This window comes from Pleurodeles waltl, chromosome 6 (assembly GCF_031143425.1).
Source record: "Pleurodeles waltl isolate 20211129_DDA chromosome 6, aPleWal1.hap1.20221129, whole genome shotgun sequence".
Taxonomy (NCBI): Eukaryota; Metazoa; Chordata; class Amphibia; order Caudata; family Salamandridae; genus Pleurodeles; species Pleurodeles waltl.
In genome coordinates, this window is record NC_090445.1 from 842,441,836 (window position 1) to 842,465,999 (window position 24,164).

At 42.2% G+C, this 24,164-nt stretch overlaps 1 protein-coding gene across 2 annotated transcripts in view; it reads left to right on the plus strand.

The window, feature by feature from the left end:
- Window positions 1-24,164, plus strand: part of BTRC (beta-transducin repeat containing E3 ubiquitin protein ligase) — a 1,279,452-nt gene that overhangs the window by 1,224,593 nt on the left and 30,695 nt on the right. For both annotated transcript variants that reach the window (XM_069239553.1, XM_069239552.1), the window contains one exon: window positions 20,766-20,959. In XM_069239553.1, the coding sequence (XP_069095654.1) occupies window positions 20,766-20,927 (162 nt within the window). In that variant the 3' untranslated portion in view covers window positions 20,928-20,959. The remainder of the gene's footprint in view (window positions 1-20,765; window positions 20,960-24,164) is intronic.

Below are 24,164 nucleotides of genomic sequence, written 5' to 3' on the forward strand. Positions count from 1 at the left end.
TCCATTGAGCCCAGCGAAACACTGGTTCTCCCGGACTGATCAGGAAGAATGGTGGGGGAATTACTTTCTGCATTTTAACTAAAATTGTATACCCCTATAAACCAAAAAAACACAAATGTAGTATACTTAAAACAAAACAGCAATAACAAATAACAGTAAAATTGTCCATAAGAGTCCAAAAACTGCTAACATATAGTTCCAAAACTTTACGCAACAACAGGCAAAGGTGTGCCTGTCACCGTGTTTTTTCTCTGTCTTGAGGTTGTACGTCCTCACACAACAACAGGCACAGTTGTGCCTATCACCGTAGTCTTTAAATCTCCACACAGCAACAGGCAAAGGTGTGCCTATTACTGTGCTTTCCACCGTATTCCTTATAAAACAAAACTCCCCTCCTTCTGTGCGCTGCTCCTTTAAGAGCAACCCTACACAAGACTGCCCCTTTCAGGCTGCCTGCCCCTTTAATTTTCTTGTCAGCAACACAAATGTGGAAAGACTCGACATTCCTACTCCAAACGCGCTCTGCTGACTCCTTCCCCAAATCTCTGACCGTGTGAAACAACGTTGAAAACTTTCAGGAATGCAGCAGAGAAACGTTGTTAATCCAGCGTTTCCTTTCACTCGGTGATCCTTACAACATGCGCTCTAAACTGCTGCACCACCGAAGGATCCCCTGCAGAGACAGCTCAGCCAAGTCAAAACGATCGGCAACACAGTAAGAGCCTCTCTCAATGACTCCACGCCAGGTTGAGGCACTACACCTTCGTGCACCACTCGTCGCCAATGTAGAATGGCAAAACAGGACAATAAAGGCATCCGCAAATACGTCAAAACATAGGTTTATTTCTGTAGGTTTACTTCTGTAAACGCCCCAACCATCGGCCTCGGCTCCGATCTTCCACTGTCCCCGTATTCACATTGTTGTCATGGTAAATTACTCCATTTGGTATTGGAATTATTTACCAAGAACACCACAGTGAAGTGGCATAATGTAGACAGGAGTGTCATGTCATAGAGTGGGGTGTCAGAGTGGAGTGCTGTGGAGTGTTGTGGAATGGAGTGTTCTGGTGAGGTGTAGAGTGTAGTAGAGTGTCATACGGTGGCATAGAATAACATAGAGTGGAGTAATAGAGTAGGGTGGAGTAATGGTGTAGAGTAACAGTGGACTGGCATAGAATAAAGTGGCATGGAGTGGAATAGATTGGAGTGGAGAAGTGCTGTACAGTGTTACAGAGTAAAGAGGAAAAGTGGAGTAGTGTAGAGTGACGTAGAGCGGGGTGACATAGAGTGGAGTGATGTAGAGTGTTCTAGAGTAGACTGGAGTGACATACAGTGGAGTGTCGTATAGTGGAGGGGGATAGAGTGGGGCCGAGGGGAGTGTTGTAGGGTGAAGTGTCATAGAGTGTACTATTTTAGAGGGGAGTGGAGGGGAGTAAAGTGTCAGAGTGGAGTACAGTGGCATAGAGTGGTGAAGAGTTCAATAGGGTGGCATAGAGTGGAGTTGCAGAGAGTGGTGCATCGTAGCGTGACAGAGTGGAGTGGCATAAAGTGGAGGGGCCTAGAATAGAGGGGCACATACTAAAGTGGAGTAAAGTGATGTGGAGTGGAGGGGTATGGAGTAATAGAGTGAGGTGGCGTAGAGTGGAGAAGAGTGTTGTAAAAAGTGGAGTATCATAGAGTGTCAATAAATGTAGAGTGTCATGGAATGTTGTAGAGTGTTCTGCAATGTCAAAGAGTGGAGTGTCGTAGAGCGGAGTGGCATAGCGTTAAGTAGCTTAAAGTGCTGTAGAGTGGAGTAAAGTGCCATAGAGGAGAGCGACATAGAGCTGAGAAGAGTGGAGCAGCGTGTTGTGGACTGCTGTAGAGTGGAGTAAAGTGGTATAGAGTGGAGTGGCATATAGTGGCTTTGACTGGCAGAGTGGAGGGTGGTAGAGCAGAGGGGCATAGAGTGGAGTGGCATGGTGGGGAGTAGAGCAAGTAGAGTGGTGTAAAGTGGAGAAAAGTAGAGCAGAGAGGCATAGAATGGCATAAAGTGGAGTGGCGTACTGTAGAGTGGAGTGGAATGTCGCAGATTGGAGTGGCATACCGTGACATGGAGTGGAATGGCATGGTTTGTCACAGATGTAGGAAAGTACCATCTTGCCTGGCATGTTACCCCCATTTTTACTTGTGTGTTAGTTTGTTTTTGCCTTTGTCACTGGGATCCTGCTAGCCAGGACCCCAGTGCTCATAGTTTGTGGCCTAAATGTGTTCCCTGTGTGGTGCCTAACTGTAGCACTGAGGCTCTTCTAACCAGAACCTCAGTGTTTATGCTCTCTCTGCTTTTAAAATTGTCACTGCAGGCTAGTGACCATTTTTACCAATTCTGATTGGCACACTGGAACACCCTTATAAATTCCCTTGTATATGGTACCTAGGTACCCAGGGTATTGAGGTTCCAGGAGAAATGGCTGTGCAATAACGTGGACGTTATTTCACTCAGGCTGCAGTGGCAGTCCTGTGTAAGAATTGTCTGAGCTCCCTATGGGTGGCAAAAGAAATGCTGCAGCCCATAGGGATCTCCTGGAACCCCAATACCCTGGGTACCTAGGTACCACATATTAGGGAATTATAAGGGCGTTCCAGTGTGCCAATCAGAATTGGTAACATTTTTCACTAGCCCGCAGTGACAATTTTAAAAGCAGAGAGAGCATAAACACTGAGGGTCTGGTTAGCAGAGCCTCAGTGATGCAGTTAGGCACCACACAGGGAACACATACAGGGCATACTTTATGAGCACTGGGGTCCTGGCTAGCAGGATCCCAGTGACACAGGCAAAAACAAACAAACATACAAGTAAAAATGGGGGTAACATGCCAGGCAAGATGGTGCTTTCCTACAGTGGACAGTCGTAAAATGGCGGGTTATAGAATGTAAGGGCGTGGAGTGGGGAGGCATAGAGTGGGTTTAGAGTGCTATAGGGTGCAGGGGCATAAATTGTCATAGTGTGGAATAGAGTGACATAGAGTGGAAAAGAATGCTATAAGGTGGAAGGGTGTAGAGTGTCATCGAATGGCATGAAGTGGCATAGAGTGGAGTGACATGGAGCAGAGGGTAATTGATCGGAGGGTCGTTGATCGGAAGGTCTTAGATCGGAGGGCCGTAGATCAGAGGGCTGTAGATCAGAGGGCCGTAGAGTGGAGTGGGATATAGTGGAGGGGCATAGAGTGGGCCTTCACATATATCTGTTTACACATTTGTGTTGTCAAAACCTATTATCCCAATGCCTACCTTATGCATTACAGAGGATGAGCACCTTTTCTCAGTTTATAATTGTCAAAACAAATATTTATATTCACAGAAAAAAAAAAAATGTTACAGGGACGTTATAGTTTGGTTCTTAATTTACTCATTCAAAACCAGAAAAATTCAGCAGTTATAGTGATAGTTAACTTAATAACTATCACTTGCCCCCTAAGGTAACTATAATGTGTGCCTTTGCCATGCACTGCTAGTTACTCCACATTTTACATCATTGATGACACTTTCAATGGCATAATTGATATTATTACCACAGCATTTGCAATAAAATTATTGATGAGAAAACTGTGCATGGTGAAGGCGCAAGTTATAGTTACCTTAGGGGACAAGTTAGTAGTTATTTGAGTTAACTATAAATATAACTGCTAAAATTCTCTGGTTTTGTGTGAGTAAATTCTGATCTGTAATAATGTAACCTTTGGCTTTTGCAGTGAATGTCCATGTATTTTTTAGCATGCACAGATGTAAATGTAATTAGTGCCATGTGCTGCCTTTGGCCGAGCGTGGCATCAATTGTCTGCAGACCCTCATGTATGCACCCAAACCCAAGCTGCGCACAGCCTTCGACCATGCGCAGCATGAGATTGGATGCAGTGGATTTTTTTAAAAAATAATTCCCTGGATCCATGCATCCAGCAGTGGATCTGTATGTCCACGTATCTAAGGGGCCAACCATGGTTCCGCGGATCAGACGAAAAAATAAATAAAACAAAATTGGACCAATATATATATATATATAAAATCTAGTGGTAGTCGCCACTAGGTAGTTATAGTCAGAACTATGGGCCAGATGTACGAAGCATTTTTCAAGTCGCAAAGGGGCCGATTCACAGAATCAGCCCGCGATGTACAAATCCCAAACTGCGATTTGGTTATTTGTTACTGTATCGCAGTTTGAGTTTTGCGATTTTGGTATTAGGAAGGGTTGTGCCAAGGCCATCCCTTCCTAATACCGAATCCAAATGGTATGTATGATTGTTTTGTGACCGCGAATGCGGTGGCAAAACAATCGCAGTTAGCATCAGCTTCAAACTGGTGCTAACCCATTTGCAAACGGGAAGGGGTCCCCATGGGACCTCTTCCCCCTTTGTGAATGGCAGCAAAAATATTTTTTCAGAGCAGGCAGTGGTCCCACTGCCTGCTCTGATAAATTAAAAGAAAACTTTTCATTTTATTTATTTTTTAAATGCATCTCGTTTTCTTCTAAGGAAAACGGGCTGCATTTAAAAATAAAAAAAGACTGCTTTATTTAAAAGCAGTCACAGACATGGTGGTCTTCAGTCTACAGCAGGCCACCATCCCTGTGAATGTGGCAATTCCCAAATGGGGTCGCAATTTGCGACCTACCTCATGAAAATTCATGAGGTGGCCCATTTGTGAACCCATTGGGAATCGCAAACAGTATAAAGTACACTGTTGTACATCTGGTTTTGCGAGTTGCAAAACTGGATCTTTGTACCTGTGGCTCCATGTTTCCATAGAAAAAGCATTTTTTGACTTGCCTATATCTTTGGCACCATTTGACAAATCTTCACAAAATTTTCTGAAAAAAACTGTGCTGGTGATTCATGTTGCGCTTGGGCAGTTCAGGGTGATCTGTCAAGCGGAGGACAAGAAAAAGAAAAAGAAGAGGTAAACAAATGTGAGTTTCTCATGTTAATTCCCATAGGAGTTTTGAACACGACTACAGCCCAAATCGCTGGATGTAATTACATCAAATTTGGCAGAAAAGCAGCTTTTGGTATGCGGATTACACATTCAGTTATTAGGGGTAAATCTGTTCAGTAGTTTTTGACATGTTAAAGGGAAAATAAGTTTGTATATATAGGGCAGCAGATCATCCCCGATGACTGTTCTGATTGGCTGCCAACACTTAAAGCAGGAAGTGTTGGCAGCTATCTTGGAACTCAAGTCCCAGAAAGAAGGCAAAAAAAAAGAAAAGAGGCCAGGGTAGGGACATCCTGTCCCCTTAGCTCTGGTGCTGGGATCCCAGAGGAACCCTGCCAGGGCTAAAAAACACTTTTTAAAAATTTTTGCTATGATTTTGCGATGATGTTTCAAATTTGCAGGAAAATTTAACAAAAAAACAAAAAGAAGAGCGGGCTCCCATGCTTGTTTTTAAGAAGCCCCAGGGTGGGCCAGGTCCCAGGGTAATTTTGAAATAATGCGGGGGAGCAGGCAGCCCACCTGCAGCTCTAGGGACCGCCATCTTCCCAGGGCTTCAATGATATTTAATACAGGGTGGCCATGTGGCCCCCCTGCAGGCCAGGGGTCCACCTCCTCCCTGTGGCTTTCAACTAAATACATCCCGGGGCCTCCCAGCCCCCTGCTGCCCCAGGGACCGCTACCTCCCCAGTGCACTATTGCTAATGAAATGTGAGGAGGCTGTTTGCCCCCCCCGCAGCCTCCGGGATTATCACCTCCCCGGGGCACATCTTCTAAATCTAATGTGGGGGTGCCGCCTGTGCCCCCCACAGCCCCGGGAACTGCCACCCTCCCTGGGCACGTCTTCTAAATTTAATGTAGGGGGCCACCTGGGATTGATGGCTGGGCATGAGGGATGGGATCTCCAGAGCCAAAATCGTCCAGGGGAGGTGGGCCACATGCCCCCTAATAAAAAGAAAATACATGGTGAGGCCTAGCCCTGGGGATGGAGTCACCTGCGCTGAAATTGGCCAGGGGAGAGGGACCACACGGGCCCCTCCTCCAAAAAACAAAATTATTAATAAAAGGCTGGGGCCAAAAAAAACCTTATTAAAAGGCTGGATCATTCTGGCCTAGATGCTCATTTCAGGGAAATTAAACTTCAACAAGAAGCACTTACAAATATAAACGTAGTAAGTGCCCCAGTTGAAGATACACTTCTAGGAAAGGACAAAGGCCGTGCACAGCATGGGATTGGGTGGTTATGGGGTTTGGTAGTCAGGCCCTGTGACTAACCCCCACTGCACACAGCCAAAGGCTGTGCACGGCATGTGGTTGGGTGGTTATAGGGGGTTGGCCGCAGGACTTGACCCCACTGCGCACAGCCTAAGGCTGCGCACGTGATGGCTGAATGAATGTATAGTAATGAAAATTACTTTATGTTAAAAAAAAAACATAGAAATTCACCGAAACCGAAGGTTACAGGGATGTCATAAGAAATAGAATTTAAAAAAACCTTTGAAATTCACTCCAAAAACCAAAGGTTACAGAGATGTTATAGTTCAGTTCTGGATTTACTCGCACAAAACCCTAGAAATTAAGCAGTTATTGTTAGTTATTTGAAGTAACTGTAACTTGCGCCCCAGGTAACTATAACTTGTGCCTTCGACATGCACAGCTAAATATCCCAGCTATTGCAGCACTCATGAAAACTTCTATAACTTTATTAAAAATTTAAATGAAACATTAGCAGTCACATTATTGAAGAAAAAACTGTGGATGATGAGGGCGTGAGTTATAGTTACCTTAGTCCATGTCTTATAGTTACTTGAAATAACATTAACTATAACTGCTGAATTTCTATGGTTTTGTGCAAGTAAATTTAGAACCTAACTATAATGTCCCTGTGACTGAGTGGGTGGAAGATCCCATGTAAATTTGTGCAGCTTGCTCTCTTCTTGGCCAGAGTGGCCATGGGTTGGTGGGGCCCCAAGAGCCTGCTGCTTGATCACTGGCTCCTGCTTGACCACTGGCTCAGGGATCTCCAGGAGTGGGGTGCAGCAGAGGAGCTACATATGTATCTAGCGCACACTGATGATAGGGCGCTGCAGAAATACAGACATGGGGTCAAATGCTGGATCAATTTAATGATGATGATTCAAAGCACTGATGTGGATGGTTAATCTACCAGTCTGCTCTGTATGTTGCATGCACCAACCATGTTCATAATGGTCTTTATGTACTCTGACTAGTTAACTGGACTGGGACTTCATTTAAAACCGAGACATATTTGGGGTGGTAATTTCATTTAATAGCTGCTCCGAACGAGTGCGTTGTGTTACCCCCTCGTAGACGCTTGTGCCTACCTCCTTACAGGAAGAACTGTCTTGGTATACTGGTATTTCTTGCACTGCAATGTACGTACTTGACTTATGTGGAAAATCAATTCAAGTACATTTTTAAAATAACTATAGAGTCCCTGTAACCTTTGGTCTTTTAAGTGAATATACATATATATATATATATATATATATATATATATATATATATATATATATATATATATAGTGACTGGGAGTAGGAGTAGTTGTATGGGTGATTGGATGTTTAAGTCTTTGTATCAGTAGGTAAGTGGTTGTGAAACTGTATACTGTATGGGCGAGTTCATGGGTGTGTTTTTTGTTGTATGTGTGAGTGGGTGGATATGTCTGTGGTTATATCTATTTTATAGTAGAGTTGTGAGTCAAGTATGGGTGAGTGAGTGGGTGTATCAGTGGTGTATTGGGCTGTGAGTGGGTGTATGAATGGCTATATGAGTGTGGCAATAGCATAGTTAGTTATGTATGCATGATTGAATGGGTATGTTAGTGTTGTGTGAGTGAGTAGGTGTGTGGCTGCAGTTCTATTGCTCTATCAATGAGTGCTTTAGTATATGTATGTTTGGTGATTTATGTGAGTTTGTGTAAGAGTATGATTGGGTGTGTGAATGGTTCTGTTGATTACATCATCAATGATGTCATCAGTGATGTCATTTGAGATGTCCTCAGTGATGTCACTGACTATATAATGAGTGATGTAATATGTGATGTCATAAGTAGTGCATTACAGGAGCACAAGTTATAGTTAGCTCAAGTAACTGTAACTGCTAAATGTCTCTGGGTTTGTGGAAGTAAATTCAGAACCAGACTATAACGTCCCTGTAATCTTTTGTTTTTTCAGTGAATTTCTATGGGTTTTTTTAAATTCTATTTCCTAACTGTAACGTCCCTGTAACCCTTGGTGTTTTCAGTGAATTTCTATGTTTTTTTTAAAATTCTATTGCCTAACGATAATGTCCCTGTAACCTTTGTTTTTTTCAATGAACATCTTTTTTTTTATCATATGGTAATTTCCATTAATATATGTTAATCCAACCGCCGCCGCGCATGGCCGAAGGGAGTTGGCCACAGTCTATCTCTCTGGGTGTGAGAATAGCTGTAAGCGGGTGTATCTGGGGTGGGAGTGGCTGTGAGAGTCTCTGTCTGGGTGTGCGAGTGCGTGCATCAGTGTCTTAGTGGGTACGTCAGTGTCTGAGTGGGTCTGTGATTGGGTGCATGAGACTCTGAGTGGTCTGTGAGTGGGTGTATGAGTGTCTCAGCTGGTCTACGTGTGGGTGCATCAATGTCTCACTCGGTTTGTAAGTGCGTGTGTCAGTGTCTCAGTGTGAGTGGGTCCATGAGGATCTGAGGGGTCTGTGAGAGGATGTGTGAGTGCCTCAGTGGGTCTGTGTGGGTGCATCAGTGTCTCACTCAGTCTGTGAGTAGGTGTATCACTGTGTGAGTGGGTCTGTGAGTGGATGTGTCAGTGTCAATCTCAGTCTGTGAATGGGTGTGTGAGGGTCTGAGTGGATCTGTGAATAGGTGTGACAGTGTTTTAGTGGATCTCTGAGTGGGTGCACAAGGGTCTGAGTGGATTTGTGAGTGGGCGTGTGAGGATCTGTGAGTTAGTGCATGAGGGCCTGAGTGGGTCTGGGAGTGAATGTGTCAATGTCTGGGTGCATGACCGTCTGAGTGGGTTTGTGAGTGGGTGCATGAGGGTCTCACTGGGTCTGTAAGTAGGTGTATGAGGACTGTGTGGGTCCGTGAGTGGCTGCGTCAGTAACGGAGTGGGTCTATGAGTGGGTGCATGAGGCTCTGAGTTGTCTGTGAGTGGATGTATGAATTTCTCAGTGGGTCTGTGTGTGGGTTCATCAATTTCTCACTGGGTCTGTGAGTGGGTGCATGAGTTGTGTCAGTGTCTGACTGGGTGTATGAGTAGGCACATGAGTCTTTGAGTGCATGTATAAGTGAATGAATTAGTGTATGAATGAGTTTTGGGTTCTTTTTCAAATTTTTTCATATACACAAGTATTTTGTGAATAATTTTTGAAAATTCGAACATTTTCACGAATATCGCGCATGGTGACGCAATATTATTTTAAACCCATAATTTTGCTCCTAAAACACACCTATATCACACCTCTGGGGTCAGTGTCCTGGGAAATTCCATTAGGATTTTCAACCGTGGGGACTGTGTCCCATGAAATAAAATGGCGGCCGCAACTTTCTAGTCAGGTTGTGGTCAGGCAGTTACAGCATGAAAATTCATGAACATTCGCAAGCCCAGATATACAAATTTAGATTTCCTTAAATATCTCAAAAACTACTGAACAGATTTACACCAAATAAGCGAATGCGTCATCTGCCTACTGAAAGCTAGCTTTCTGCTAAATCTAGTGTAAATCCGTCCAGTGGTTCGGGCTGTAGTCGTATCTAAAGGTCCTATGGGAATTAACATGGGAAACACAACTTGTTCAGCCCCCCCCCGTCCTTTTTCCTTGGCTCCCGCTTGACGGATCACCCCGTGTATGTATATATAACTAATAAAGACTCTCCCTATCCACAAGTGGAGTCTGATGTTAAAAAGTGTGTTTCTTAGATTCTTTCCAAACAATATAGATACAAAACAAATCATGAAATGCTGAATCCAACAGTTAACTTAAGTTCACAATATTTTATTGGGATCCAACTCCTAAATGTGTTGCACACTTTTCTTGTTAGGAACAGATCCCATATTGACGGTTTGGGGGCATTCTTCAGAAGATTATTTGTCTCCTTCTTCAGTCCTCTCCTTTGTGCCCTGATTATTGGCATTTACATTGTTCGTGTCTGCATGATTTTCATACTTCACCTCCAGAATGGTAGCTGCAGAGACTCTGCAGATTATGCCCAAGGAGAAAATGATGGTTGCCCAACCTGGCTCTGTTCTTTCTGTGTTATTTCACCAGACAGCCCTGGATCTTTCCCTGTGCCTGTAACCTTTGCTTCTGCAACATCACACCAGTTCAATGACTAGGAGTGAATGGAACTCGCATAGTTTCACTCTGTGGAATTTCAGGGAGTTATACAAAAACTCTGCAAGATTCTGCAGAGTTCCACTAACAGGTGGAGAATACGCCTGTTGTGCTGCTTGTGCTTTATGTTAGTGCCAGTAGCATGAGCAGCACTGAATAATCAGCGCAAACAGCACCAAGCAGTGTGCAAGAGTACGCAGTAATTTGAGTTGATTTTACTTCTGCTCGAGTAGAAAATGTAGTCGAGCAGCAGCAAATCTACTCAAGAAGCAGCGCTCTGACCAGGACCACTCATAAATGCCCGTGTTACTAAATGGCACTAGGTCACGCCAAATCACACTTGCATTGCTGGAGCCTTGCAGGGAAAAATTCTGCCATGTGTTGATAATGGAATTTGGCAAAATTCCACCAATGCTGTGAGCAGAATGAAACATTCTGCCTACTAATGCCACGCTTTTCTAATTACACGATTTTGATTCAACACCCTAAATCCAAGTGCCTGCACAGTGTATGCCCACCTCAAAAGTTGCATGGTGTACATACCCTGGTACTACTACTCTATCATTTGCAAAACTAAAGCACATAGTGTAATTTTGACAGGCAGAGCTACATCATTTGTGCACATGAATATGCTACTAGAATATACTTTGTGAGGATTTATGGGGTGGTTGTGGGACCTCACAGTGTAGTACACCCCCGAAACAGTCTTGGGTTCAGCCTTCCTTAGGGGGAGTTTATATATGTTATGTTATTAAGGGATTTCAGGGCTTTGCCAGTTGTTTAAATGGCAAAGTCGAACTAGCCCTTCCAAGCTGTGGTGGCAGTCTGGGAGTCATTTTGTATCTTCTCACACTCTGGGTGGCATAATCAGGGCTGTATTCCTTGATGGAATCTATAACTTACATATGCTGGGTCTCACTGGTACCTTATGCCAAGGACTTATATGTAGGTTAGCTTATGCCAACTGGGGCTATTCAATTTAACATAAAAATGTGAAGGGGTTAGAATGCTGGCGCTGAGAAATGTATAGGGAGATAGTTAGGGAAAGTGAAAAGCAGAGAGGGGAAAAAAGGGAGAGGAGAGACAAGAAGGGCAGAAACACAGAGATGATCGAGATACATTAAAAACACAGAATTTAAAGGAAAGAAAAGGTGAGGAAGGCACCCCCACCTCACTACGTACACTTTCATTGTATCTGTCTATCTTTGTTCATGGCTGTATGTCTATTTACTACTACCACTCTACCTCTTTTCATCTGTCTCTTCATCTATAGCTGTCTCTATGCCTCTTTCCATGTTTGTGTGTCTTTCTTTGTCCCTCTTTATCTTTGTTTCTGCTCCCCTTCTACTGGCCATGCTCTGTCTCTCTAAATCTTAGGGGCTGATTTAGAGTTTGGCGATGACAGTACTTCACCTCAATGGAGACATAGTACCCTCTCTGCCAAACTGAAGGTCCACCTGCCTCATTTACAGTTGGGTGAACTTTCATTATGCCAGTGACAGAGACTACGTTGTCTCCATTGACAACATACTCCTCTGATGGCCCGACTGGAACAACTGCCTATGATCCCTATGGTTGCATTATGTGGCCGAGCAGTATAAAAGAAAGCCCGATACGTTTGTGGTAGTTTGGTATATAAATACTTTGTTGATAACCTTTTAATGTCTTTATTGTCTTCATGGATTTTATTGGTGACTTCATGACATGTTGCTTAATTTATTAATGTGGACACTCCCCAAGAAAGCCAGTAGGGCTGCCTTATTTAGTATGACATCCCTTATATTATGATATTGCATCTGTTATAGTTGGGGGTATTGTGATTATGGGGTGCAGGACTCATTAGAAGTGTAACATGACATGAGGATGTCACCAAAGAACTTTCTATCTAACTTATGGATGGATTTCTAATGTAATGCATAGTAATGTGTGTGTAATGACTGACTGGGAAATAATTTAGTGATTGCTGTTCTTGTATGCCAGCAGATGGAGTTTACTAGCCCGTGCCACCTCCACTGAGTAGGCCTTAGACTGCTCTCCTTCACTACCGTGAAAGAGCCAAGTGCTGCAATGAGGTACTTGGTTCCCACTTACCAGATATTTGCGCAGGACCCAAATCGTTCACAACCAATAACCCAATTTCATACATTGGATGGGACCAACTGCTCAGATATCAATATAGTTTTAGCCCCTTCAGGCCACCCTGTTAACCTCTTTCAACAGAGGTTTCTCTGAAATGGATGAACGAATTTGCAGCAAATAAAGAAGAGCAAGCTTTCTGAGTAAAGTTCTAATTTTATGCCACATTTGGTGCAATTTGATTCAGCTGTTTTCCTGGATTGCTTCCTAAAATATCCTATAGGAATTAAAAAAATTAGGACACCACATTTCTTGGCCAAATTTCTGTTAAAAATTGTCAAAAGACGTCAACGTCAATAGCAAAACAAACAAGCATTAGCAAAGCCAATAGGCCACCCGCCTTTTGAATTTTGCAGTTCTTGCTTTGTTCTGTCATGGTCCGTGCAAAACTTTATTGTTGGGGAAGCAACTGGGTTCTCATCAATCTAAAACTATCATTGGCTAAAGGCAACAACACTTTTCTGGTTTCAGAAAGCACCACATATTGCCATAGTAGCCCCTGACAGAGAAGGTAACTGTTTTGTGTGTTCATGTGCTCCTTGTGAAAGGGCATCATGCTGTCTCTCAACCTAAGTCAGCCCACCCAGTGGCTGAAGTGTGCCAACCAATTGCCACATGATGCATTTTGTGGTAGCTGGATGAAAAATGTATATGACAAAACAACATACTAATGGATGAAGTCTGGCTGAAAACTGCTATATGTAACTATGTTATACATACCAGTTTAGTAAAACCAAAGGTTTCGTCAAAATCTTTTTTTAATAGAGAGACTTTTAAAGACCCATAGTTAGTCTTCCAAAGACAAACAGTTAGGGAAGATTGCCTGCCAAGACAGATTGGAAGCTTATCAAGACAGAGAGGCTTGCAAAGACAGATACACAGGGTTAGCTTGATAGACAGACAGACAGATTTGCAAATATAGATAGACAGATAGATCTGCAAAATAGGTAGATAGACAGGGCAAGAAATAGATATAAATAGCAGAGATTCAGCTAGGAATATATTGTAGGTTAAATGTGTATAGCAGCACAACCTACAAGAGAACTGAAAACAAACAAGAAAGCCATACAAGCAGGCCATACAGATTGAATTTCACACATGCGTACAGGCTTAGAGGGGAATTGTCTGTAATTCCTGCCTAGGACCAGCTTTTTGAATGTACCCCCTCTGGATCTACGAGGCTCTTTAAGATAACTAATTCTGGGACTTTGGGCCAGATCTCTGCGGCTGTGGCGGTTTGACCGTTGGCAGGTGGATCCACCAACAGACCGCTATCTCTGCCAGTATCAGCGATTCCAACGGGGTGATGGAGGTGGGGCATGTAACTAGCCAGGGTGGTGCAGATAATGCGCATTCCAAGGGTGCTGGACGGCCCACTTGTGTAATGGCATTGGACTCGGCTCCATGTGGATCCGAGTGCAATACTGCCTCATTTTCCACTTGGCTGACCGACAGAAACCTTGTCAGCCCAATGAAAAACTCATGATGAGTCTGGTGGGGAGACAGCCAGCTCTGTGGCGGTCTCCTCACCTCGATTCTGGTGGTCAGTTGTTCCAACCGCCAGACTCTTAATTACGCCCTTAGTCTTGTATTGCCCTATTTCCTATAGGTGTCAGGAAAATTCCATCTTTTTTCTCTAGCATTTGCTAGGTGGAAATTATATCTTAATTGTTAATTAGGACTACAGGGTGGAGCAATCCTTTCTTCATGATTTGGGCTTCCTTGTTCCCTTCAGTTTTTTATTCTTTTGCCAATCTTGAGTGTGCCCTGAGCAAGGTGCATGGCCTCCTGGTCCCATTGCACCAAAACGTGCGTCGGCACTCTTACAACAGCTTTAACATTGAGACATACGGAGGGAAAAGAATATCCTTATAACCGCACACTATCTTTGTGGGGACTTGCATATCCATATAACCACATAATATTGGTATGAGGACTTTAAGATCGTATTAGTCACACATTATCACTGTGGGGACTTCAGCATAATTACCTTCACACACCATCTCTGAAGACACTTGAACGTCCCAATAATCGCAAACTATTTCTGTTTGTCTTGAACATCCTTGTCTTCACACTCTGTGTGTTGACTTAAACATTGCCTTTACACACTATTTTAGTGTGGACTTTAACAAGATTATCTTTACATACTAGTTTTCTAGGAACTTGAAAACAACAATGAGCACGCACTGTCTCTGTGGGGACTTGAACACCTTTATGATAAAAACCTTATATTTATTGGGAATTGAATACCACTATACAACCACTGTCTTTGTGGAACCTCAACATGCTATCTCTGAGAGGGCTATAAAGTTCCTTAAATCAGAGACAGTCTTTGTGGATGTTTGAACATACAGATAATCACACACTTTATCTGTTTTGGACTTTAACATCATTATTTTCACATGTTCTATTTGTGAGGAATTGATTATCTTTACATACTATCTTCAATGGTTCTTGATCATGATCACCTACACGCATTATCTTTGTGCACACTTGAACATACTGATATGATAAAACACTATCTTTGTAGAGATTTGGGCATACCTGTAATAACGGACTATCTTTTTGAGAACTTTAACATCATTATATTCATACACTGTGTGGCACTTCAACATTGTCTTTTCAAAGTATTTTAGTGGGAACTTGAAAATGATTTTCCTCACACAACATCTGTTGCAGACTTAAACATCCAAATAACCACACACTATCTCTAAGGGACATGAACATCACTACAGTCATGCACTATTTTTGTGGGGACTTGAACATCAATTGAATAGCACACTATCTTTGTTGACTCGAACATGATTACCTTCACGCTCCATCTATGTGGGGACTTGAACATTCCTCCAATTACATATAATATCTGTTAAGTCTTGAACAACACTATCTTTACACTCTGTATAAAGAAACTTGAGAATTGTGTTTACACATTATTGAAGTGGGGAGTTTAACACAATCCTCATCACACACTGTTTCTGTGGGGACTCGAACAATCCAGTAGTCACACACCATGCTTGTGGGGACCTGAACACTACTTTAATCATACACTGTCTCTGTGGGGACTTGAACATCCCAGTAATCACACACTACCTGTGTGGGGACTTCAACACTTCTGTAATCATACACTATCTCTGTGGGGACTTGAACAACCCAGTAATCACACACTATCCTTGTGGGGACTTGAACACATATAATCATACATTTTTTCTGCGGCGACTTGACTACAATTATTTTCCGACTTTATATATTATATATTTTTAGACCAGTTATTAGCAAAATTCATCTTTCATAGATCCCATATGTTCAGCAATTCATATATAACTAGTTTATGATGTTATTTGTGTATACTGTTGGTAAAATTAACATTTAGAAGTGCATGTTTGATTGTATTCATACCAAATGGCAATTATGGAGTAGGTCCTTACAAGGATGGTAGCACGTGTTAAAGCCCCCACAAAGATTGTTCTGTGCGTGCAATTAAATAACAATATATTTGCAAATATGAAGCAGGATCCTGTATCATGTTTTTTTTCTTAACACCTTTCTGCTATTAGTATATTTTAAAAACATTGGGAAAGGTTAGTCCCCACAAGGCAGGTATCCACATATAGTCCCCACAAGCGTGGTAACACGTGTATGTGTGTGTGTGTGTGTCTGTGTGTGCGGGTGTGTGTATCTATAAAGGAGGATGGCAAATTTTGAGCAGGTAGCCGAATGTAGCTTACCTGTTCTGAGGCCTAATGGCTCCGACCACAGTTTTCTCACATGCACTTATATTTGAGTCAGGGGCTTTTTCCTTTTTCTCCTCGTAGCTGTACTCCGTAAAGTAGTTAGGGACACTAACTGTGGCGTCTTAATGTCCTACATCTAGTGATGCTGTAGAATGTTAGGGTGTTGGGTGTTCCGTGCGAGTTATTGTTGCTCGGAGTGACTAGAGCTGGGGTCTTAGATACAAGTGACATTTTTGTAGGCTACAGAAAGACAACTACAGCCCAGAAGTGACAGACAAATGTGTGCCACCGCACAGGGAAAAGTGCTAAAGTTGGTCTAGATTGGGAGTTAGAAGATAAGGAGAGATCCGCCAGACAGCAAGGTAGAGCACAGGTTGTGTTTTGGACTACAAGTTCCTGTGCTTCTTGTGCTGCTTCTTGTGCTGCAGAGATTACACACGGGTTTCTGCATTATTTTCCTTTTGATTTTGGGATGCATCTTAAGACGTGGAGTAGCAGGCAGATAGTCACACGATATACAATGACCTACTGTAGATAAAAATTCCAGCCATTTCCATCTGTTTACGACCAAAAATGGCTGGATTTACGCTAGTCAATTAACACAAAATGATATTATTAATTGATATAAGTGCATGTAATAATGCATAGGTGTTCATTACTGCATAGAACTTCTTTGTAGTAGTAATTCCTATGAGAGGGGCTTGAGGAGTGGGTGACTCAAATCATGATTTCTCTTGTGAGTTTGTGAACACCCACAACCTCATGCGTTTGTGGGTATTCACAAACTCCTTAGTAACTCCGAAACGCTTGGAGTTTTACTCCATGACTAGGGTGACCAGAATTTCATAGCCAAAAAACGGGGCATTTTACAAAAATAGAAGTAGGAGTACAAGTTTACTTCAACCGAGCGCACAGAATGACAGCGCTCATCAGCACAGAATTACAGAAGATGCACTAAGAACAAAAATAAAATGCAATTTTTAAAAACAGTATTAATGCCTGTAATAAAATTACTTTCTTATAAGACCTGCTAAGTAGCTTTATTTTGGAAAACAAAAAAATCACCTCCCACAATGAAGTAAATTTCCCGAAATCTGCCGGGACAGCTGATGAAAACACCCATGCACCTAACACACAACCACTGCTTGAACATGCTGCTGACAGATCAGGCCCTGCAAGCCTGAAATGAGCTAAACACTGCCTTCCATGTCAAAATGCATGAAAGTAGCTGGGGCAGAGGCGACATTGTCAGACTATACAAAAGGCCCTAAACAGATAAATATACTTGTAGACACCTATTATGCATCAGTACGAACCCATGCGTTAGAAGGATAGTATTCCCACTGAATGGTATCAGGACAGCCCGAAAACCGGTACTGTCCCGGCAGATCCGGGACGCCTGGTCACTCTATTTATCACTTAAATCGGAAATCCCTTCTTAGGTGACAAGGTGAATAGCACACTCCCAAATTTCATGAGTGTTTGGAAAGGGATTTCTCCTGAAGGAAAAAGCTTTTCCTTGCGGCGATTTTTTTTTACTATGCAGTAGCACAGCGAGGCTACTATTCCCCATTGGTGAATCATACTAAGTACTGAATTCTGCATTTTTCAGATAGTAACAGGTAAAATGTTTATGGGTTGTAAACAGTAGTTAATCAGCACCCGTTGGAAGGAAAACAAATATCAGGACAGATTTACTGTTTTTTTATCTGAATCGTGAACAAAGTGTTCTATGGTCAGTCTTATTTCACTTTCCACTTTCTTGTTTGTGTAGCAGAAAGAATGGTGTTTCAGATAAAAATTGCATTCTGTATGTTGCATCGTGGTATAACCTCATCACAGACGCCAGCTTCTAAAGCTGTAAAAGAGACATTGATTAGCCACATGCATTTTCAGACGAACCTTCTTTGGTGTCTGAAATTGTGCAGAAAGTTTAAAATGCACGCACGACAGTTCTTTGGAACCAGACTATGGTATACATGAGCCTTGCTTTAGAGGCTCTTTTATAGCTGTGACTACAGGGCATCAAATTTCAGCACGCTGGGCTCCTCTGTTGTCACGGCCGTCCAAAATTAAACCTGGCTCAGAACCAGGGAGAGGGAACCACCTACTGTTTGAGTTCAATTTGCAAGCCGTAGGAGAAAGTTCACAGGCAGTGATTGTGCACTGCAGGCCAGTTTGATTCCATTTTGCAGTTGGAAAAGCAGCTCCATGAATTGACAACAGCTTTCCAAGCTGAAACAAGAACAGTGCCACTTTGCATTTTCGTCAGCAGGGAGTGTTTCGTGTCATTAACACTTCACACAGTAGTCTGACTGCCCCCAGTGTGAGTGGCTTAATGCGAAATGCTCTGGAGTTCAGCACAAGTGCCACTGACCCGGCTTTAACATTGTCAGGTTACTATAACACATCCAAGGCAGCCACGTCAGTGAGACGAAGAGGTACACTTCGACAATTTTTAAAAAGTGATTAGTCTGTTCTCTGCCCCTTTAACTTCTGTGTCAATGGTAATATGCCAGCGTAGTCGCCAGTCAAGTTCGCTTTATTGTGGCAAAAACTGAGTGAGATTAATTCTAGAGAATGCCAACAAGAACAGTCAGTCTCATGAGTTTATTTGAAATTAGCCCAGCGAAGGTGAGCTCTTCTAGGTAAGAAACCAGGCTGTGTTCACATTAGGGACATAGATCACTTTTACAAGTCTGTGTTTTTATTCACAGCACTGCATGTTGGTGCTTAGCATAAATAAGAATATTTGTTATCGAGAATGCATTTTCATGTTTAGTTATGCAACACGCATGAGCCAAATCAACACTTTTTTTATGCTCATGTTTCCCTTTCACACACCAAAAGAGCCCACTCATCCCCCCGCCTCTATCTGAGCAAAGTTGGTCCTAGAAACCTATTTACCAATGTGTTTTATGGAACGTTTAATTAATACAATAAAAAAGTTTACATTATGGCATGAAGTCACATATGTTAAAATGCATAATTGTAAAACATAAACTTGTTTCGAGTGAGGAAAGAGTCAATTACATTTTGTGTTCTCATAAAATAGTCAATTATGTCATTACTATATTGGGTATTATATATGGAACAAATAAATGAATATGTATTTTGTACTGTGGTCCCAAAATTGGTAGTTCATGGAAGCCATGTTCTCTCTTTAGAGTCATTAGAGGCAGGGTGACGAGGATACACGTCTTATTCCTCTAACCCTACGGGCATGGCTGTAGGTGATGACATTTGGGGTTCAGAGGCTTTGGGGCTGGGCACAGTGCTTGTCAAAGTATATCGTGACACCATCAAGTAAATTTACTGACAAATGTTTTAAAGACAGTTATGGCTTACTCACATCAGAAACATGCATAGATTTTAAGCATTCTAACTGCATTAGCTACATCTGGGAAAAATAGGTAAGGTCGAAAATGAGGTGTTCTTGTGGCATCAGGAACAAGGAGGGTGGTTGATGTTGGGCAGTGAGAAGTAGCGATGGGATTAGGGTACGGGGGGGGGGTGTTGCTGCAGCGCTACCAGATGTCCTTGATGATGGAGTTCTAATGGAGATTTAACAATAAAGAGGTCATTAGCCTTGGAGCATTTACTCTGCACCCAAGTACAGACTGTCACGTGACAGACACATTCGTTTGACAACATGCTGCTAATTCTTTAAATATGGTGAGTTGTGTTTACTGATAAACTTCGTCTGGCTGCAAATTTAGGGTATCTGATCATTTTAACTAAATACACACTTGCTGAGGTACAGGTGAATGTATTTCAGACGTTTTCTAACACAAATAAGGACACGTACTTGCTTTACAAAGGAGCAAACATATACAAATATATATGAGCAGCATGAAACAGTGTTGTGGCAAGGATGCCATGGGTCCTAATGAATGCAAGGTAGGCGGGTTTCCTAGCCCACGAATTGGTAGTGAAAAAACTGTCATAATTGGGGTGCAAAGTGTCTCTATTCACTTGAGGCCCTGGTGTTACTGAACATCCTGTATTATTATTATTATTATTATTATGATTGTTATTATTTCTTTGTCGAAGTTAGTTGATGTTGATGGTCAGTACTACCACTCTGAAAGTTGTTTCAGCACCAGGTGCAGTGGGCACAGAATTCCAACAAATAACCCACCCATCCACATCTCAGTAATGGTCAGAGACCTTATAATGGGTTGGTGAAGGATTGTGATCGAGATCGAGGTAGAGCACCCTATATGTTTACCATCTTTTTATTCTTTCTCTACAATTCATATCAGATTTTTAAACGCAAACCAAGTATATTCTTTAAATGGTGATTTGATGTGCCTCTGGTAGAAGAGCAATACAATGTACTGGAGAGTTGCATACACATCTGCCCATCTTGCCTTATTCCTAGAAAGCTAAGCACTTTTTATCAAGCTCTAATGCACTGAATGGAACATTTGTATACTTTGTAGTGTGAAGGAGTGAGCTAGGAGTAGCAACGTTGCTAGGGTAAGTATCTGTGTTTTTTAGAATTGCGGATTAGATGACAGTAATTTACTGAAATAATTCCAATATAACAAAAGCTAACCCAAAATTATTTGTTTTCACAGGAACATTCGGGAAGAGTCTTCCGTCTTCAGTTTGATGAGTTCCAAATTATCAGCAGTTCACACGATGACACTATTCTTATTTGGGATTTCCTGAACGATCCACCAGTGCAAGGACAGCCAAACCACTCGCCATCTAGAACATACACGTATATCTCTAGATAAAGAGCATGGAATTATACATCTGAATTGAACAGGTAAAATATGGTAGATAAAATATATGGGTTGAATATACACTTCAGAAATTGAAAGAATTGTTTGTAAAGCAATGGTTGTTAGCAGGATTCAATTAGAAATTTGACACAGTGAAGTGACTGCAGTGCGATAAATACACTGGAACCGGATGACAAGTTAATCTCTTCTTCATTCAAGATGCGAAAAACAGGAAACAGGTCTGTCTGGAAACACACCAAGGCTCAACTGACTCAGGCAGGTTCCACACCTCGCAGACATAATAGAACCCACTCGTGTCACAAGCCTCAACATTCTACCCAAACATAAGCACACACAACACATCCCTTCCCTTTATCCTAAATTAAAAACAAATTATATTGATGGAAACCACACTCAGCACATGTACAAACCAACCACCCTCTAGGTATCCTGGTCCCAACACAAAATCTTTCAACCAACAAGGAGGTATCACCTTCCTCTTTCCTTCACGCAACACACCATCTGAAGGCCCCATCTCAGGATCCAATACTTGCCTCTCATCTCCTGTACAGCCTTTACACTCATTAACACCAACCTCACGATCATCAACAGCACTTGCCCGATCAAGATTAGAAGAACAATCCTCGCCTGACACACGATGTCCACCCACCTCATCCTCTAACCAATCAGAAGTTTCTCTCACAACCACCGTTCCATCCATACCCTCGTCACTACCTATAAGATTCTGCCCACTGTTAAGCAAAGCAACACGTTTGAGATTCCAAACTCTACCATCACTCAATCTAACAGCATTATGCAGCACTTCCATCACCTGCTCTGGCCCAAAATACTGAATCTCACCCTTCCTAACCTTATAAGGCTTCTTAACACGGACCCAGTCACCCACATTAACCTTGACAGGCTTCACATTATGAAGTTTATCATAATAGGATTTAGTTTTTGCTTGTGATCTGTCCAAACAATCCTTCACCAACTCCATGGACCAGTGCCTAATTCCAGTATCCACCAACCAAGCAGGGTTATGTTTACTCCTAGGATTTCTTCCTCTCATAATAACAAAGGGACTTAATCCCGTCGCACCGTTCTCAGTGATTCTATATGCCCACACCGCCTAGAAAACAGCAGTATGCCAATCCACATATTTTTTTCCACAGGTCCCTGAATAACACCCTTGATGACTCTATTAAATTTCTCCACAGTGCCATTACCACTGGGATTATACAGAGATGTAGTTCTATGCTTAATCCCCACTCTCTCAAAATACTTCCTTGCAGCATCAGAAACAAATTGAACACCATTGTCTCTCAACAATTTTGCTGGAATACCTTCAGACAAAAACGTTGTGTCCAGGAATTCCAAAACTGTAGTAGTGTCAGCCCTTTCCACTAGTCCAATTTCCAGCCATTTAGAATACAAGTCAGTTAGCACAATCACATACTCCTGTGCATCGGCAACCGGACCAAACAAATCCACAGCAACACACTCTTATGGTTGCTTGGGTAAAAGCATTTGCTCCATAGATGGTCTTAGAGTACACAAACTCTTATCAGCTGTAGAACACACCCTACAAGATCTAACAAATCTTTCCACTGCCTTGTCCACTCCCGGCCACCAAAATAAATCCTTAACATCAGATTTGGTCCTGACAATGCTAAAATGGCCTTCGTGACACAGCAAAATCACCTCCCTCACACCACACAGAGGAACAATTTTATCTCCCCTCAAAATAACATCCTTAACCACTGAAACTCCGATCTAACTTCCCAAAAGTATTTACAAGATTCTGTCAGCTGGTCCTTCCTAGACCACCCTTCCAAAACATACTTCAAAATACACCATCCCCTTCCATCTCCTTTCCCCAAAAATCTTTATGCAGAGTAGGATTACCAGAAACATGTACTAGAGCAATACTGAATTCACTCCAGGGATAATCCACACACCTTTCTAATGGACTTGCCAACCTAAACAAACAATCAGCCATCAGATTGTTCTTACCAGGTACATACACCATGCGGTACATAAAATCCTTCATGGTCATAGACAACCTCAGCATCCTCGCCGACGCCAACACACAACCTTCACAAGTGAATAATTTGATCAAAGGTTTATGATCACATTGAATCGTCATATTCTTACCCCACACAAACGCACAGAAATGTTCCAATGCCCAAGCACAGGCTAAAGCCTCTTTTTCAATGACAGAATACCTCTCCTCAGATGGTGACAAGGATCTGGAAGCAAATAAAGTAATCCTATCCCTTCCATTCCTGTCTCTTTGAGATAAAACTGCACCAAGTCCTTTGTTACTAACATCCGTAGTTACAAAAGTCAAAGCTCCCTAAATTACCTACTTTGCCTAATTCTTTTTTAACTTTGACAAACTCTCGTTCACATACATCATTCCACACAAACCGTGTATTTCTCTTAAGTAGAAGTCTCAAGTTATAAATCTTCTCTGCGAAATACGAGATACATTTCGCGCAAAATTCCGCCATTCCCAGGAATGACCTTACATCATCCTTGGCTGTAGGGGTTGGTGAGTTAACAATAGCATCAACCAATGACGCTTTAGGTTTTACCCCCTCTCCACTGATCTCATGTCCCAAATACTCCACACTTTTCTCAGCAAATTTGCACTTGCTCAATTCCACAGTTAAGCGTTTGCTTTCCAACACCTCCAACACATGTCGCAGCCTTCCATCATGTACATTCTTATCTTCCCCAAACACCAAAATGTCATCCTGAAAACACATCACCCCCTTGTACTTTCCAAATAACTTATACATCAAACATTGAAAAACAGCAGCAGCTGACGCTAGTCCAAACGGCATTCTCTTATACTGGAAACAACTGAAAGGTGTAATGAAGGCCGTAAGCTTCTTTTACACTTCAGAAAGTGGAATCTGATGATAGGCTGCAGATAAGTCAATTGTGGAAAACCAACAGGCACCTTTAAGACTGGAAACCATTTCGATGATCTTCGGTAATGGGAAGCGATCAATGACGATGTTTTCGTTCAAAAACCGTAAGTCAATGCACAAGCAAATCTTTCCGTTGCTGAGTCGTGCTATTACCATAGGGGAAATCCATTCAGAACTTTCTATTGGTTCAATGACATCCATCAACATCAACTTCTCCAACTCCTTTGATACATCATCTCTTATCATTATTGGCACAGATCTCACCTTGTGGACTTTTGATACATCACTTTTTTGAGTACAATCTCAT